Below are 15,409 nucleotides of genomic sequence, written 5' to 3'. Positions count from 1 at the left end.
TTCACAGAAAGAAAAAAAAATCAAAAATACATATAATACAAACAAACGAGGCAATAAATGCAGCAAATGCCGAGAAACCAGACACAATCTAACACATTCCAGGATCCTCTAGCAGTTTAACTCAATCTGATTACATATGAAGGCACAATCAAGAGGCAAACATCATTCACCAAAATCTTGCTTTAAAATACAAACTCATGAATGAGCACCATAACTTCATTAAGGCACCATAAATTCAAGCCTGATCCAGTTAGGGACAGAATCTCACAATTTATAAGATAATCAATACATTATTACAGATAGGATAATCTAAAATAAACATCTGGATATAATATTACAGGTTAAACACGCAGGAACAACTCCCTCAATAGATAAAACCATTCCCACCACACACATGTTCCTCGACCAGTGGAGCACCTCACCACAGGCATTGTTTGTGTCATCAGTCTGACAACCGAATTATTTTCTCTGTCAATCAGCTTCCAACGTTTCCACTCTGTCATTCGCTGCCACACCCCACTGCTGATTCCCTTCTCCTCATCATACGTTCTTACCCCAACCATCGTCCAGAGCCCCAAACTCGGCCCTGTGCAGACCCGCCTCTGGTTTCTGACCCTGCTCCGTTGAACATCCAACTAATGGTTTCCCATTCTGCTTTCAGTCTTTAGAGGACAGTGGTGTTTTCTAACAACCCTTTAGAAGCAGGGAAAATGACCCATAATGTGGAAATGAGCCCTGAATAAGGAGGTTAACACAGCCCAGAGATGAGAGGGGTGAAGAACATCTCAGACAAAACTGCAGTCAGCTCGACTTCTTCAGTCCGCAGAAAATTCAACGGAAACCTCCTCACCCACAGAGTGGTGACTGTTTGGAACTCATCACCCTAGGGAGAGCGAGAGATGAACAACAGGGGAGGATTTAAAAGGACTGTCATGGGACAGAATCACTGGCCGGGTCCAGCCAGCCGGAGTTAACTCTCTACTGTACACTAGGTGTGTTATAAATTCACAAGGTACCGGAGACAGAGTTAAAATAGAACTGATTTATTTGTCACAGATCCAGAATATTAAACTCCAGTCCCACAAAAGGTGAATATGTAGAAGAAACTCCTCCCATGCCCAGTGACCAGGGTGCAGAACTGGGTGTGGTGAGCAGCAGCAATAATTGCAGAGTTCAGCACCTACAGTCACTCTCGAAATTGCATTCAGCAACAGTGATGGACAAATATCCAGCATTCAGCTTATTGAAACTTTCTCCCCATTGTGAACCCGGTCATGTGTCAAAAGGTTAGATAACGGAGTGAATCCCTTCCCACATTCACAGCAGGTGAACGGCCTCTCCCCAGTGTGAACTCAATGATGCACATTTGTTGGAGATGGCTGAGAGAATCTCTTCCCAATGCCTGAGCAGGTGATCAGCCTCTACCCAGTGTGAACTCGCTGGTGTCTCAGTAGATTAGATGACTGAGTGAATCCCCTCCCACAGTCTGAGCAGATGAATGGCCTCTCCCCAGTGTGAACTGTCTGGTGTGCCAGTAGTTTGGATGACTCTGTGAATCCCTTCCCACATTCCGAGCAGGTGAACGGCTTCTCCCCAGTGTGAACTCGCTGATGTACCTTCAGACTGGATGAGCAAGTGAATCCCTTCCCACAGTCTGTGCAGGTGAATGGCCTCTCCCCAGTGTGAATTCGCTGGTGTCTCTGTAGGTCAGATGACCGAGTGAATCCCTTCCCACAGTCTGAGCAGGTGAACGGCCTCTCCCCCGTGTGAACTGACTGGTGTGTCAGTAGTTGAGATGCCTGAGTGAATCCCTTCCCACAGTCCAAGCAGGTGAATGGTCTCTCTCCAGTGTGAACCCTCTGATGTACCTTCAATTGGGATGACAAAGTGAATCCCTTCCCACAGTCTGAGCAGGTGAACGGCCTCTCCCCAGTGTGAAATCGCTGATGTACCTTCAGATTGGATGAGCGAACGAATCCCTTCCCGCAGTCTGAGCAGGTGAACGGCCTCTCCCCAGTGTGAACTCGTTGGTGACTCTGTAGATGGGATGACTGAGTGAATCCCTTCCCACAGTCTGGGCAGGTGAATGGCCTCTCCCCAGTGTGAAATGACCGGTGTGTCAGTAGGTGAGATGCCTGAGTGAATCCCTTCCCACAGTCTGAGCAGGTGAATGGCCTTTCTCCGGTGTGAACTCTCTGATGTACCTTCAGCTTGGATGCCTGAGAGAATCCCTTCCCACAGTCTGAGCAGGTGAATGGCCTCCCCCCAGTGTAAACTGATTGGTGTCTCAGTAGGTGAGATGCCTGAGTGAATCCCTTCCCACAGTCTGAGCAGGTGAACGGCCTCTCCCCAGTGTGAACCCTCTGATGTACCTTCAGATTGGATGAACAAGCAAATCCCTTCCCACAGACTGAGCAGGTGAACGGCTTCTCCCCAGTATGAACTCGTTGGTGACTCTGTAGGTGAGATGACCGAGTGAATCCCTTCCCACAGTCTGGGCAGGTAAATGGCCTCTCTCCAGTGTGAAATGACCAGTGTGTCTGTAGGTGAGATGACTGAGTGAATCCCTTCCCACAGTCCGAGCAGGTGAACGGCCTCTCTCCAGTGTGAACCCTCTGATGTACTTTCAGTTGGGATGACAGAGTGAATCCCTTCCCACAGTCTGAGCAGGTGAACGGCCTCTCCCCAGTGTGAACTCGCTGATGAACTTTCAGATTGGATGACTGGGTAAATCCCCTCCCACAGTCTGAGCAGGTGAACGGCCTCTCTCCAGTGTGAACACGTTGGTGACTCTGTAGATGAGATGACTGAGCGAATCCCTTCCTACAGTCTGAGCAGGTGAACGGCCTCTCCCCAGTGTGAACTCGCTGGTGAGCCATTAGGTCAGATAACCGAGTGAAACCTTCCCCACAAATTCAGCAGATGACCAGCCTCTGCTCGATGTGAACTGACCGGTGTGTCCACAGGTTGGCAGACTGACTCAATCCCTTCTCACACACAGAACAGGTGAATGGCCTTGTCCCAGTGTGAGCTTGCTGATGTACCTAAAGTTGAGATGATCGAGTGAATCCCTCCCCACAGTCTGAGCAGGAAGGATGATCGAGTGAATCCCTTGCTCCACTTCTTAAATATCTGGACAGGGACAGCAAAACTGTCGTGTTGTGTTCGAGATTCCCGTAGACAAATTCCTTGCCATTTTTAACCTGTAAAAAGATTTACAAAATCCATCAATGGGTGTAGGACAACATTTCAGATGAGATCACTTTAGTTGCCAAGGTGTGATCTGGTATCACACTGTTGCAGTGTAGTTCCTCCCAAGTTGGAGAGAGAAATCATCTTCTAACTGGGCACAGTGCTGGTATCTGGAATGACCATCAAATTCTCTGATGCTCTTCCTGTCTCTCTAAGAATGGGGCATTTCTGCCATCTCCAATCTGTGACCTGGCTCAGTTTGACTCTCTCTATTGGTATTATTCCCTGTTCCCACTGAGCTGCATGGGTTCCTGGCCCCACAGTAACTGAAACACTCTCACACAAATAGCCTTGGTTAACATGCAGCTGGGATTTTCTTGTATGTACTGTTAATTTAAAGTGCCACAGTTTTAACGCCATGTAAATATCTCCAACTCAGATGTATGGTTGGTCTGCTCAGCTGTTAGAAGGAATTAGAGTAAACATTAGTATTATTTCATGTTCTTGACACAGAGTCATAGTAAATTACAACACAGAAACAGGCCCTTTGGCCCATCTAGTTGGTGCTGAGGCTTTTCAACTCCCTACTCCCGTACCCCTAACATGCAGGTACCTATACAAACATCTTAAATGTTGAAATTCAGCTCACATGCACCATTTGTGCTCATTCCACACCCGGATGACCATCTGTGTGAAGAAATTTCCCCTCATGTTCCCCCTAATGTCTCACCTTTCACACTTAATCCACGGCCTCTGGTTGTCGTCCCACCCAATCTCAGTGGTAAAAGCCAGCTTGCATTTACCTCACCAATAACCCTCAAAATAGTGGTATACCTCCATCAAATCTCCACTCAATCTTCTATGTTCCAAGGAATAAAGTCCTGACCTGTTCAATCTTTCCTAATAACCCAAGTCCTCCAGATTTGGCAACATCCTTGTGAATTTTCTCTAAACTCTTTCAACCTCTTTTACATCTTTCCAGTAGGTAGGTGATAAAACTGCACACAACACTCCAAATCAGGCCTCACCAATGTCTTGTACAATGTCAACAAAATATCCATCTCCTGTACTCAGTACTTTGGTTCATGAAGGCCAATATGCTAAAATCTTTCCTTCTGTCCCTATTTAACTGTGACACCACTTTCAGTGAATTATGGACATGTATTCCCAGATCCCTTTCTTCTGCAGCGCTCCTCAGTGCCCTAACATTCACTGTGTAAGACCCAGGTCCTATCAAAATGCAACACCTCGCACTTGTCTCCATTAAATTCCATTTTGCATTTCTCCAGCTGGTCCAGATCAGACTGCAAGACATTATATTCTTCCTCACTGTCCACTACACTCCCAATCTTAGTGTCATCCAGAAATCTGCTGATCCAGTTAACCACACTATCATCCAGATTACTGATCTAGATGACAAACCACAACAGATCCAGCACCGATCCCTGTGGCACACCACTAGTCACAGGCCTCCAGTCAAAGAGGCAACCATCTACTACCACACTCTGGCTTCTCCCAAAGACAGTGTCTCATCCAGTATGCTGCCTATCCTCAACCAATCTACATCTATCCAAATACTTGTATATCCATTTCCTGCAGACACATTCCAATAACTTTCCCACTACTGATGTCAGGCTCACCAACGTATAAATTCCTAGTTTATTTTTAGAGCCTTTCTTGAACAGCGGAGCATCATTGGCTGTCCTCCAATCCTCCAATCCATCACCTGTCACTAAGGACGATTTAAATATCTGTGCTTGGGCCCCGACAATTTCTGCACTTGTCTGCCGCAGGGTCCCAGGGAACAACTTGTCAGGCCCTGGGGATTTATCCACACTAATTTGCCTTAAGACAGCAAGCACCTCCACCTCTGCAATCTGTACAGGGTCCATGAAGTTGATGCTGCTTTGCCTCACTTCTATAGACTCTGTGTCCATCTCCAGAGTAAATACAGATGCAAAAAAAAATCTCTCCCATCTATTTTGTCTCCTCATGTGGATTACCATTCTGATCTTGCAGAGGATTAATTTTTTCCCTTGCAATCTTTTCACACTTAACACACCTGCAGAATCCTTGAGGATTCTCCTTCACCATGTCTGCTGGGCAACCTCATGCCTTCTTTTATTTCTTTCATAAGTGTTCACTTGAATTTCCTGTACTTCATAGTGTCATGTGTGACGCCAAGCAGAGGTACCGGATGGATGATGCTAATGAGAGAGATAAGAAAGACAATGGAGAAACATTCAAAATGCTAATAAGAGAGAAGAGAGGAATTAACAGGAAAAAAACACAATTCAGATATTGACAGACCAGTTGCTTTGAACCTGAACTGTTTGAAGTTTGATAGACAGGTGATACCCCAGCAGGGGGATAAAAGGAACAGGTTTGCTAAGGCATGACACACCATGAAACCCTGGAAAGAGCAGTGTGCCCCCACAAGTTGGTGAGTGTTTGGAGGGCCGGTTCACGGGAACTGACCAGAGGCTCACAGGGTGTAAAGGTACGATAGGTGGGAACCTGGGGTGTGTGTCCACCCTTGCCTGGGTGCCGGGTTCACTGCGGAAGAATGATCATATCCGGAACGGAGGGGTCACAGTCGGTGACCACAGTGGGATTAGAAGACATCAAAAGGTCTGCCCGAAACCAACTGCGAGACATCAAAAGGTCTGCCCGAAACCAACTGCGAGACATCAAAAGGTCTGCCTGAAACCAAATTGCATCTCTCTCTCTCTCCAACGGTACTGCGAACTGCACTAAACTGAACTGAACTCTGCTTCACTTAAGACTGATCATTTTACCCCTAGACTGCGATAGAGCTTGTTTCATTCCTATTACCCTAGTTCTGTGTATATGCGTGGATTATCATTGCTAACCTGTTGCATTTATATCCTTACGATTAGTGTACTGTATTACTTATTTCTTTAATAAAACTTTATTAGTTCCTAGTAATCCAGACTCCAACGAGTGTTCCATTTCTGCTGGTTTGGCAACCCAGTTACGGGGTACGTAACAATAAGTACCCCATTTGTTCCTATCTGCCTGTACCTGGTATGCGCCTCCTTTTTATTGATCTGGGAGAGGAAAGCCAAAGGGGTGATAGAGCTGCATGGTGGATGTGGGGGTAAGGGAGGGTTAAACTAAAGTTGCAGACGGAATGGGAGCCTGAATAATAGAGCAGATTGTGGAAAGGATGGAAAGCCAGGAATGAAAACGTTGAGCATGGTGCAGTGAATATGCTGAGCCCTGTATATTTCAATACAAAGAGCAGTGTAGGAAAGGCGGATGTGTTCAGGGCATGGATCAACACCTGGAATTTAGATACTAGGATCAGGCAAAGGTGTGCTTGGTAAATTGAGGCCTTCAAACAAAATTTTGTAAGTACAAAGTGGGTATGTGCTTTTCAGAATAAAAGGTAAAGATAGAAACTGTATCTCTTGGTTTTCAAGAGATATTGAGAACCTGGTGAAGCACAAAATGGAGTTGCATAACAGGGATAGGCAGGTTGGTTCTTATGGAGTATAAGAAATGCAAGAGAACACATAAGAAATAAATCAGGACGGCTAAAAGAAAGCATGAGATTGCCCTCGCAGAAAAAATGAAGGATGATCTTCAGGGATTCTGGAGATAGATTAAAAGCAAAAGGATTGCAAGGCACAAAATTGGTCCTCTGGAAGACCGGAATGGCAATCCATGTGTGGAAGCAAAGCAGATGGGGGAGATCTTAAATATTTTTTTCCATGTCATTTACTCAAGAGATGGACAGAGTATCAATGAGAGTGTGGAAAAGCGGCATTAAAATCGTGGGTCCTGTACAGATTAAAGAAGAGGAGATGATTGCCATCCTGAGGCAGATTAGGGTGGATAAATCTCCGGGGCATGACAAGGTGTTCCCTCGGACCCCACGGGAGGCAAGTGCAGAAATTGTCGGGGCCCTGGCAGAGATAATTATATCATCTTTAGCAACGGGGGATTATCAGAGGATTGTAGGATAGTCAAAGTTATTTCGCTGTTCAACATAGAACATAGAAATCTACAGCATATTCCAGGCCATTCAGCCCACAATGTTGTGCCAACCATGAAATTTACTCTAGAAACTGCCTGGAATTTCCCTAGCACATAAAACTCTATTTTTTTCTAAGCTCCATGTACCTATCTAAAAGACCCTATTGTATCTGCCTTGACCACCTCTGCTGGCAGTGCATTCCACACACCCATCACTCTCTGTGTAAAAAACTTACCCCTGCCATCCCCTCAGTACCTATTTCCAAGCAGCTTAAAGCTACGCCCCTCATGTTGGCCATTTCAGCCCTGGGGAACAACCTCCGGCTATCCACACGATCAATGCCCCTCATCATCTTATCCATCTAAAAAAGGCTCCAAGCATTAACACGGAAATTATACATTGCTTTGAGGATTTGTTAGAAGTATACAAAATTATGGGAGTATAGATGGGGTAAATGCAAGCAGCTTTTTCCACTGATGTTGGGCGGGACGACAACCAGAGGTCATGGGTAAGTGACTTCCCCATTTATACAGCACAATACAGGCCCTTCGGCCCACAATGCTGTGTCAAACATTACTTATTTTAGAAATTCCCTAGAGTTCCCCATAGCTCTGTAGTTTTCTACGCGCCATGTACCTATCCAGGAGCCCCTTAAAAGAACCTAACGTATGCGGCTTCATCACAGTTACCGGCAGCCCATTCCACGCATTCACCACTCTGTGTAAATAACTTACCCCTTGTGGTGATATCACGTGTCAGGACGTGACTGGACAGAGTTCTGAGCATGCGCAGAAATGAAGAATGATAGAAAAGCATGGCAGTGTAAAACGTGGTTTTGTTGCTGTTAAATAAAAGTTCAATTTTGCCAGAATATGGTTTGTTATTAGTAACCCACGGTACGTGTAAAGAACACAACACCCCTGACATCTCCTTCGTACTGACTTCCAAGCACCTTAAAACTGTGCCCTCTCTGCAGAGTTTCTCTTGTTTGTGATTGGAGGTAGAACAAAGGTGATTTTCTCAACTGGTGATGTAAAAGATTTTGTTCCCTTTCTCTGAGTTCCCAATCCTTGCATTTAGACAGCTGGAGCTCAGCTCTGTCTGAGAGATCCATCGGTTCCCATTCCCTCATCAGCCGGAAGCTCCCCAGGGCCCATGTATGGATCGTGGGGCTGAGAGAGAGGGAAGAGAGCAGGACTGTCCCGAGATTGCAGGTCACGGTGTCCGGAGATCACAGTAACTATCCTAACTACCTCCACCAAGAGTTTCTAAAGTGGTCTTCCTGTTGTTGTGGGGGTGGCAACAAGAGTCTTCTGCAATGGCTGTTTACCCACATTCCCCTTCCTGACTCTCACCCTGTTTCCTGTGTCCTGCACCTTGGGTGTAACTCACCTCTCTTCATGTCATATCTATCACCCCCTCCGACTCCTGGATGATCCAGAATTCATCCATTTCAGGTTCCAAATCCTTAAAGTGCAGGGTGACAAGCTGCAGCTGGATGCACATCTTGTAGGTGAGGGCATCAGGGAGGTGTAAAAAATGTGGAAAAATCTTGTGCTGTGCAATTTTTTGCCCGGTGACAACGTGTGGGCACTAAATTTTATATTTTGAGCTATTCATTTTAACAGCTAGCAATCACTGTCAATAAAAACTTTGATGTCCTCTAGGTTTGATCGAATTCATCTGCACTCTCGCATAACTTATGTAGCAGGCCCGTAGCGGGTAATGAAGTATTTTCTCACCACAGCTTTTGCACATTGTCCATATGTGATTCTCTTGCTAAATGATGCTTGAAAAAGTCAGATTTCCAAATATCACTCCATTTCTTCCCACTTGCAAATTCTCCAGCAACTTTTGCATCACCACAATACACACAGGTAACACCAGTTTCTGTATTGTACATAAATATTTCCCCTGAACCCTCCCCCAGGTGACTGATGGTGGTGAACTCAGTGATGGCAATGCCAATGAATATGAAGGGAAGGGCAGTAGTCTGTCTCATTGGAGTCTGGCACATTTGTGATGTGAAAGATACTTGTTGCCCAGGGCAAAGGTGTTTGATATCATTATGTACCCAGAGAGAGTGGGACAAAACATGTTCTCACGGGTAGAAAAGTCCAGAACAAGAGGGGGTGGAACAAGCAACAGACACAAAATGCTGGGGGAACTCAGCAGGCCAGGCAGCATCTATGGAAAAGAGTACTAATGCTGAGTTCCTCCAGCAATTTGTGTGTGTTGCTCGGATTTCCAGCATCTGCAGATTTTCTCTGGTTTGTGACTGGAGGCAGAACAAAGGTGATTTTCTCAACAGCTGATGTAAAAGATTTTGTTCCCTTTCTCCGAGTTCCCGATCCTTGCATTTAGACAGCTGGAGCTCAGCTCTGTCTGAGAGACCCATCGGTTCCCATTCCCTCATCAGCCGGAAGCTCCCCGGGGCCCGTGTACGGATGGTGGGGCTGAGAGAGAGGGAAGAGAGCAGGACTGTCCCGGGATTGCGGGTCACGGAGTCCGGAGTCACAGCAACTACCCGAAGTCGGTGTTGGAAACGCCGCCCGGTGAGACCCCCAACCCGGAGATCCCTTCTCACCTCAACCGATCATCCGGGGCCTTTTGTGCCCCGCGCGCTGGTGAGCTCGAGCTTGGTCGGTTTAACGGCTGGGCTACTAATCACGTGACCAGCCCCTCCCCCACCGCTGTCAACAGAGGAGTCACGCGCGGCGCTATTCCCATTGGTACGAAGCGATGTCAATCACTGCTTCCAGCCAATAGCGGAGGCGGACCTGCCGAGAGGGCGTTACCCCCGCTGACACCGTCTCCCGAACTTTCCGTCACGGCGGGACAACCGTCAAAGTAAATGTCCGCTTTCTGATTTATTTCCATTTCCCTCCGAGGGAAGTTGGGGCGTTTGTGAAGCGTCTCCTGCGGCCGGAGTCTGATGTGTCGCTGAGAGGTAGGAGGAGACCGCTCGGCCCGTCGGTTTGATGCCGGTTCCCCGGGGAGGGAGAGGATGAAGACGGGGAGAGAGGGGGCGGACAGGATGTTTGTCCCGGTGGGGACAGGAGGGGCTCATCTGTGGAAATGTCTGAGCCCACGGTGGTGGCGATTCACCACATTGGGGGGCAAACACCGGCAGACTGTTGCCCTGCAAGCGGGGCCAATGGTCCGGGCAAAGTGACAATTATTTGTGTTTTGTTGAGACTGTACCGGGAATATGGTGTAAAATCCCGCTCCCCACACTAACACGGGTCACACAGACCAAAGAACAAACTGCCGGAGGAACTCAGTGGGTCGGGCAGCATCTGTGGAGGGAAATGGACCGTCAACATTTCGGGCCGAGACCCTCCCTCTGGACTGAGAGTGGACGGGAAATAGTCCGAGAAAAGAGGTGAGGGGTGGGGATGGGGCAAGAGCTGGGGAGTGAGAGGTGGATCCAGGTGAGGGGGAGGTGGGAAGGTGGAAATAGTGACGGGGTGGGAGGTGAGTGGTTGGGGCAACACGGGGCTGCAGAAGATGGAAATTAATTCCATAGAGGATTAACAAAGAGGTTAGAGAGTATTTGTTATGGAGAGTGCAATGAAGATTCACCAGACTGATCCCTGGAGTGGTGGGGTCATCACATGAAGAAAGATCAAATGTGATAACCCTTTCATTTGGAGAATCGAGGACTGAGAGGTGAACACATTGAAATGCACAACATCATTACTGGCTGAACCAGGGATCCCAGTCTCTGAAAAAGGGGGTGGACTGTCCAGGACTGAGATGAGGGGAAATGTCTCCACTCCGAGGGTGGTGAATGTCTGTAAATCCCCACCACAGAGGTCGGTGAAGACTCAGTGATCGTCCTCACATAAAACAGAGGCCGGCAGATGTGTGGAGACCAGAGAGATCGAGGAAATGAGGATCGGGCAGAAACATGTGGCTGAGATGGGAGAGCAGCCTTCATCTTGTTGATGGTTAGAGGGGCTGAATGGCCACCTCCTCCTGTTTCTCACCTGATGTTTCAGTGTTCCTGTCCAGTGAGGCTGGAGGAATGTGAATAGAAATTAGTGTTTATAAACATGGACAGATTTAAATGAAACCTGCACATTTCCGGTTTGGGTCTGAATTGTGTGTTGGACCGGGATGGGAATCGGGCCTGTGACTCTGTGACCTGGGGGTGGAGGGAAAGGGACAGGGAAGATCTGGAGGAAGTAGTAAAAATGTATCTTGTGTAAATATGGAATGTGGGAAATGCAGCGGATGGGTCAGGCAGCGTGTGAGGGGCGAGGAGCAGAGTCATCGGTTCAGGTGGGAGACCCTCCACCCGTCACGCGATCCCATGTCCTGTTCACATTTTCCCGCAGATCTGCAGCATTTGCCGGTCACTGCTCTACGTGTCCGTGTAGCTTCATCTTTCGCCCGTTCAGACAAGGCAGTGAGATCCGGATCTGTCACGTCCTCTCGTTGTGGGTGGACAATGTTTTATTCTGCAATATTTTCAGCATGTTTCCATATAACCACATAACAATTACAGCACAGAAACAGGCCATCTTGGCCCTTCTAGTCTGTGCCGAATGCTTACTCTCACCAAGTCCCAGACCATAACCACTGGGCTGAGGCCTGGGACTAGGCCTCAACCAGTGTTTTTACCAGCTGAAGTGCAGCCAGTGTTTCTGAATGTCTGACCCATTCATGTGAAAATTAGCCTTTTCTATTTATCTGAGCTTCTCATAAATGTGTACAGTTTAGTTCAGCTTCACTCCAGAATTTCCAAAGCAACAACCCAGTCAGTCAAATAGTTCCACACAATTAAAATAGTTTACAGTATTACATTCTTAAAATGTTTTTGTACTACTTATATAATTTAACTATTTAATATGTATATTCTTATTTTAAATCACAATGGTTAAAATCTATTGTTATGAATTAGGTTCTATTGCTGCCGCAGAGACAACAAATTCCATGACATCTGCCGGTGCTATTAAACCTGATTCTGATAATTGGTCTGGGAGACCCACCACCGGTCACCTGATCCCAGTTACTGCAGATCGTAATGCGAGATTGAATCCTTTTCTACTTATTTGCTTTCCTCAGAAATGACAACAGTTAAGTTTCCCTCTGTGGTTTCAAAGCAGAAGCTCAGTCTGTCTAATATTTCCACACAATTAAAATGGGGAATTTGTTTATTCTTATCACGCACTAAGCTACAGTGAAAATCTTGCCCGACCTACCATCCACACAGATCAATACATTACTACGGTACATTGAGCTGATATACGACAAAACAATAACTGTAACAAAGCATTATGGCTGCAGAGAAAGTGCAGTGCAGATAGACATTTGGGGCAGGGTCACGTCGAGTTACATTGTGAGGTCGAGTTCATTCTATTGGACTGGAGACCATTAATTTGGCTGACAACTGCAGACAGGAAGCTGTCCATGAGCCTGGTGGTATGCGCTTTAAGGCTTTTGTATCTCTTCCCAGATGGGGGATTGGGTTTGCAGCAATAATGTCCAAAGTTGTGGGCATCTTTGAGTACACGGCCTGCTTTCCCGAGGCAGGGGAAGTGCAGGAAGAGTCCATAGAGGGGAGGCTTGTTTCTACGATGTTTCCAGATGAGACCAAAGTTCTCTGCAGTTCCTTGCAGTCATGGGCAGAGCTTTAGCCATACGAAGACGTGAAGTATCGACAAGAAGCTCAGAGACCTCGCCCTTCACCCTGATTTGTGTAGCTGGATCCTGGACTTCCTGTCAGATCGCCGGCAGGTGGTAAGAGTGGGCTCCCTCACTTCTGTCTCTCTGACCCTCAGCACACATGCCCCACAGGGTTGAATCCTTGGCCCCCTCCTTTACTCTCTGTGCACCCATGACTTGTGTCGCCACCCACAGCGCCAATCTGTTAATTAAATTTGCTGATGACGCTACATTGATTGGCCTAATCCCAAATAATAACTTTCAGTTGATCAAATGCTTCCTGACAAGGCTCGGTCCAAACAAACTTTTCACCCTTCTTCAGGAGATTAGTCAGAGGAAGAGCGATATCAGCAAAGTTCTTACAGAACTTACGATAATATCCAACCATTCCCAGAAACCTTCCAAGAGCCTTCTTACCAGTCTGTCACAAAAACTGTGGGTCAACTGTCTAAGAAAAATAACAAGATGGCTTGAGTCGTAAAAATAGATTGAGGTGCTTTTATTTACAAAAATAGTGGAAAAAGAAAAACTTGGATGTCCACATCAAAACAAGAAATTTTTAAAAAACTATATATATATATACATACAGCTTGCAATTGTCACCTGTCTGGTTAACAGCCACCCTCAGACTAGACAAAAAAGAACCCAAAGCCTTGGTAACTCGAGGCTTATAACTGCTAAGCCAACCCCCCCAGACTAACCAAAAGCTAATTAACTCAATTATCTTCCATTTCACACAATCTGAAACTCTACCACCAGTTCTCACAATAAACACATAGACTTCATCATAGGATTCACCATTTCCCAGTTAAGTAACTTGTATAAACCCCAAAACTTTACCACAAGATGAGTAATTAGGTAACATAACCCTTGTCCCAGGTAAAGATGGTATCCTCCACCATCGGCACACCTGTGCAGGTTGCTGCTGCCTCTATATAAGACAGCTCTATGCAGCAGCTCTGTTTCAGACCCAGTGACTGTGGAGGAGAGAAACGTCAGATTATCATGACACTTCGGCAAAACACTTATTGGAAAGATGAATATGAATAAATTGACCTGAGATAATAAAACTGTGACATAGTGTGTTTCTTTTTTTCATACCTATTACTGCTGGGGATGAGTGTAAAATTGTGACTGTTGATTTATTGTGACATGTGCACTCACCACAATAACAGAGGGGAATAATGTGTGTGGATGACCCTTTGAGTGTTTTACTGAGTGTGCCATGAAACATCTGTAATCAGTGACGGGCCTTTGTCACACAGTCGGAATAGGAACTTCAGAAATGGCCTGGATTTTGCCTGCACAGGAGCCAACTTGCCTTGACCTACAACACAGCCAAGACAGATCACAGTGGCATGGCCAAATTCACTCTTAGCTTAGTCAGCTGTAAGGTTGGCCCTGGAGAGCCTGTCAAACAGCTTTTCTACTACAGAGATATGCTCTTCCCAAGTGTCACTCCCTGTGACTAAGTCATCAATATAGGCATCTGTGTGTCCTAACCCTTGAATTACAGAATCCATCATTCTCTGGAATGTTCCTGGAGCATATTTCATTCCAAATGGTGAAACATTGTATTTATACAACCCAGAAGGTGTCACAAATGCAGAAATTTCTCTACCTCAGTCCGTCAATGGAACACACCAATACCCTTTCAACAGATCAATCTTTGTAAGAAATTACCTTTTCCAACCTTATCGATGCAATCATCCACCCTAGGGATAGGATAGGCATCTGTTTTTGTTACTGCATTTACCTTCCTATAATCAGTGCAAAATCTAACACTACCATCAGCTTTGGGCACAATAATGCAGGGTGAGCTCCAATCTGATGTTGAAGGCCTAATAATACTATTTTCAGCATATATTCAATTCTTTGCTCAGCCAATTTACACTTTTCTATGTTCATGCGATATGGGTGTTGTTTAATCGGTTTGGCTTGACCAATATCTACGTCATGTACTGCGACTGTGGTTTACTTGGGAGCATCAGGAAATAAATCTTTAAACTTCAGAATTAATTCCTTCAGCTGTTGTTGTTGCTTTGGCTGCAGATGAGCCAACTTGTTGTCAATGTTTTCGAGAACAACTGAGTTCATTAGCCTAACCGGGACCATGTTTGGCTTGTGAAAAGTCTCGGACAAGTCAATTGTTTCATTCTCAGGGCTGTCAGATTTATATGTTTGACAACACTCACCGATGGTGCCTGCTTGTCTGAATAAGGCTTTATCATATTGATGTGTACCACCCATGTTAGTTTACGTCAGTCGTGTGTTTTAATACCATAATTCACATCATTAATTTGAGAGACTATTTCATACAGTCCATTGAATTTCGCTTGAAGTGGATTCGTCAACATTGGAGATAAGGCAAGCACATTATCCCTTACCTTGTATTTTCTTTTGTTTTGGTCCGCTTATCAAACCAACACTTCATTTTGCTTTGAGAAATCTTCAAGTTTTGTCTCGTTAGACGACAGGCTTGGTATAGTTTATTTTTGAACTTCAAAACATAGTCTAACAAGTTAACATGTACATCCCCAT

General features: G+C 45.9%; 1 protein-coding gene across 2 annotated transcripts; it reads right to left on the bottom strand.

Moving 5' to 3' along the window:
- Positions 1-724: 724 nt before the first annotated feature.
- LOC140208640 (uncharacterized) lies at positions 725-9,824 on the bottom strand. Of its 2 annotated transcripts, XM_072277474.1 has the most exons (3): positions 9,783-9,824; positions 5,255-5,399; positions 725-3,203 (listed from the first exon to the last, which is right to left on the bottom strand). In XM_072277474.1, exon 3 carries the CDS (start codon positions 2,877-2,879, stop codon positions 1,422-1,424), a length of 1,458 nt encoding a protein of 485 aa, XP_072133575.1. In that variant the 5' UTR covers positions 2,880-3,203; positions 5,255-5,399; positions 9,783-9,824; the 3' UTR covers positions 725-1,421. The 2 variants fall into 2 exon arrangements, with proteins under 2 accessions (XP_072133575.1, XP_072133576.1); XM_072277475.1 differs by lacking the exon at positions 9,783-9,824 and having other exon boundaries at positions 5,255-5,405.
- Between the last annotated feature and the right edge of the window lie 5,585 nt (positions 9,825-15,409).

This window comes from Mobula birostris, chromosome 13, assembly GCF_030028105.1.
Source record: "Mobula birostris isolate sMobBir1 chromosome 13, sMobBir1.hap1, whole genome shotgun sequence".
NCBI classification, from domain to species: Eukaryota; Metazoa; Chordata; class Chondrichthyes; order Myliobatiformes; family Myliobatidae; genus Mobula; species Mobula birostris.
The sequence above is the reverse complement of the archived record's forward strand: the minus strand, read 5'-3'. Positions and strand labels throughout refer to the sequence as shown.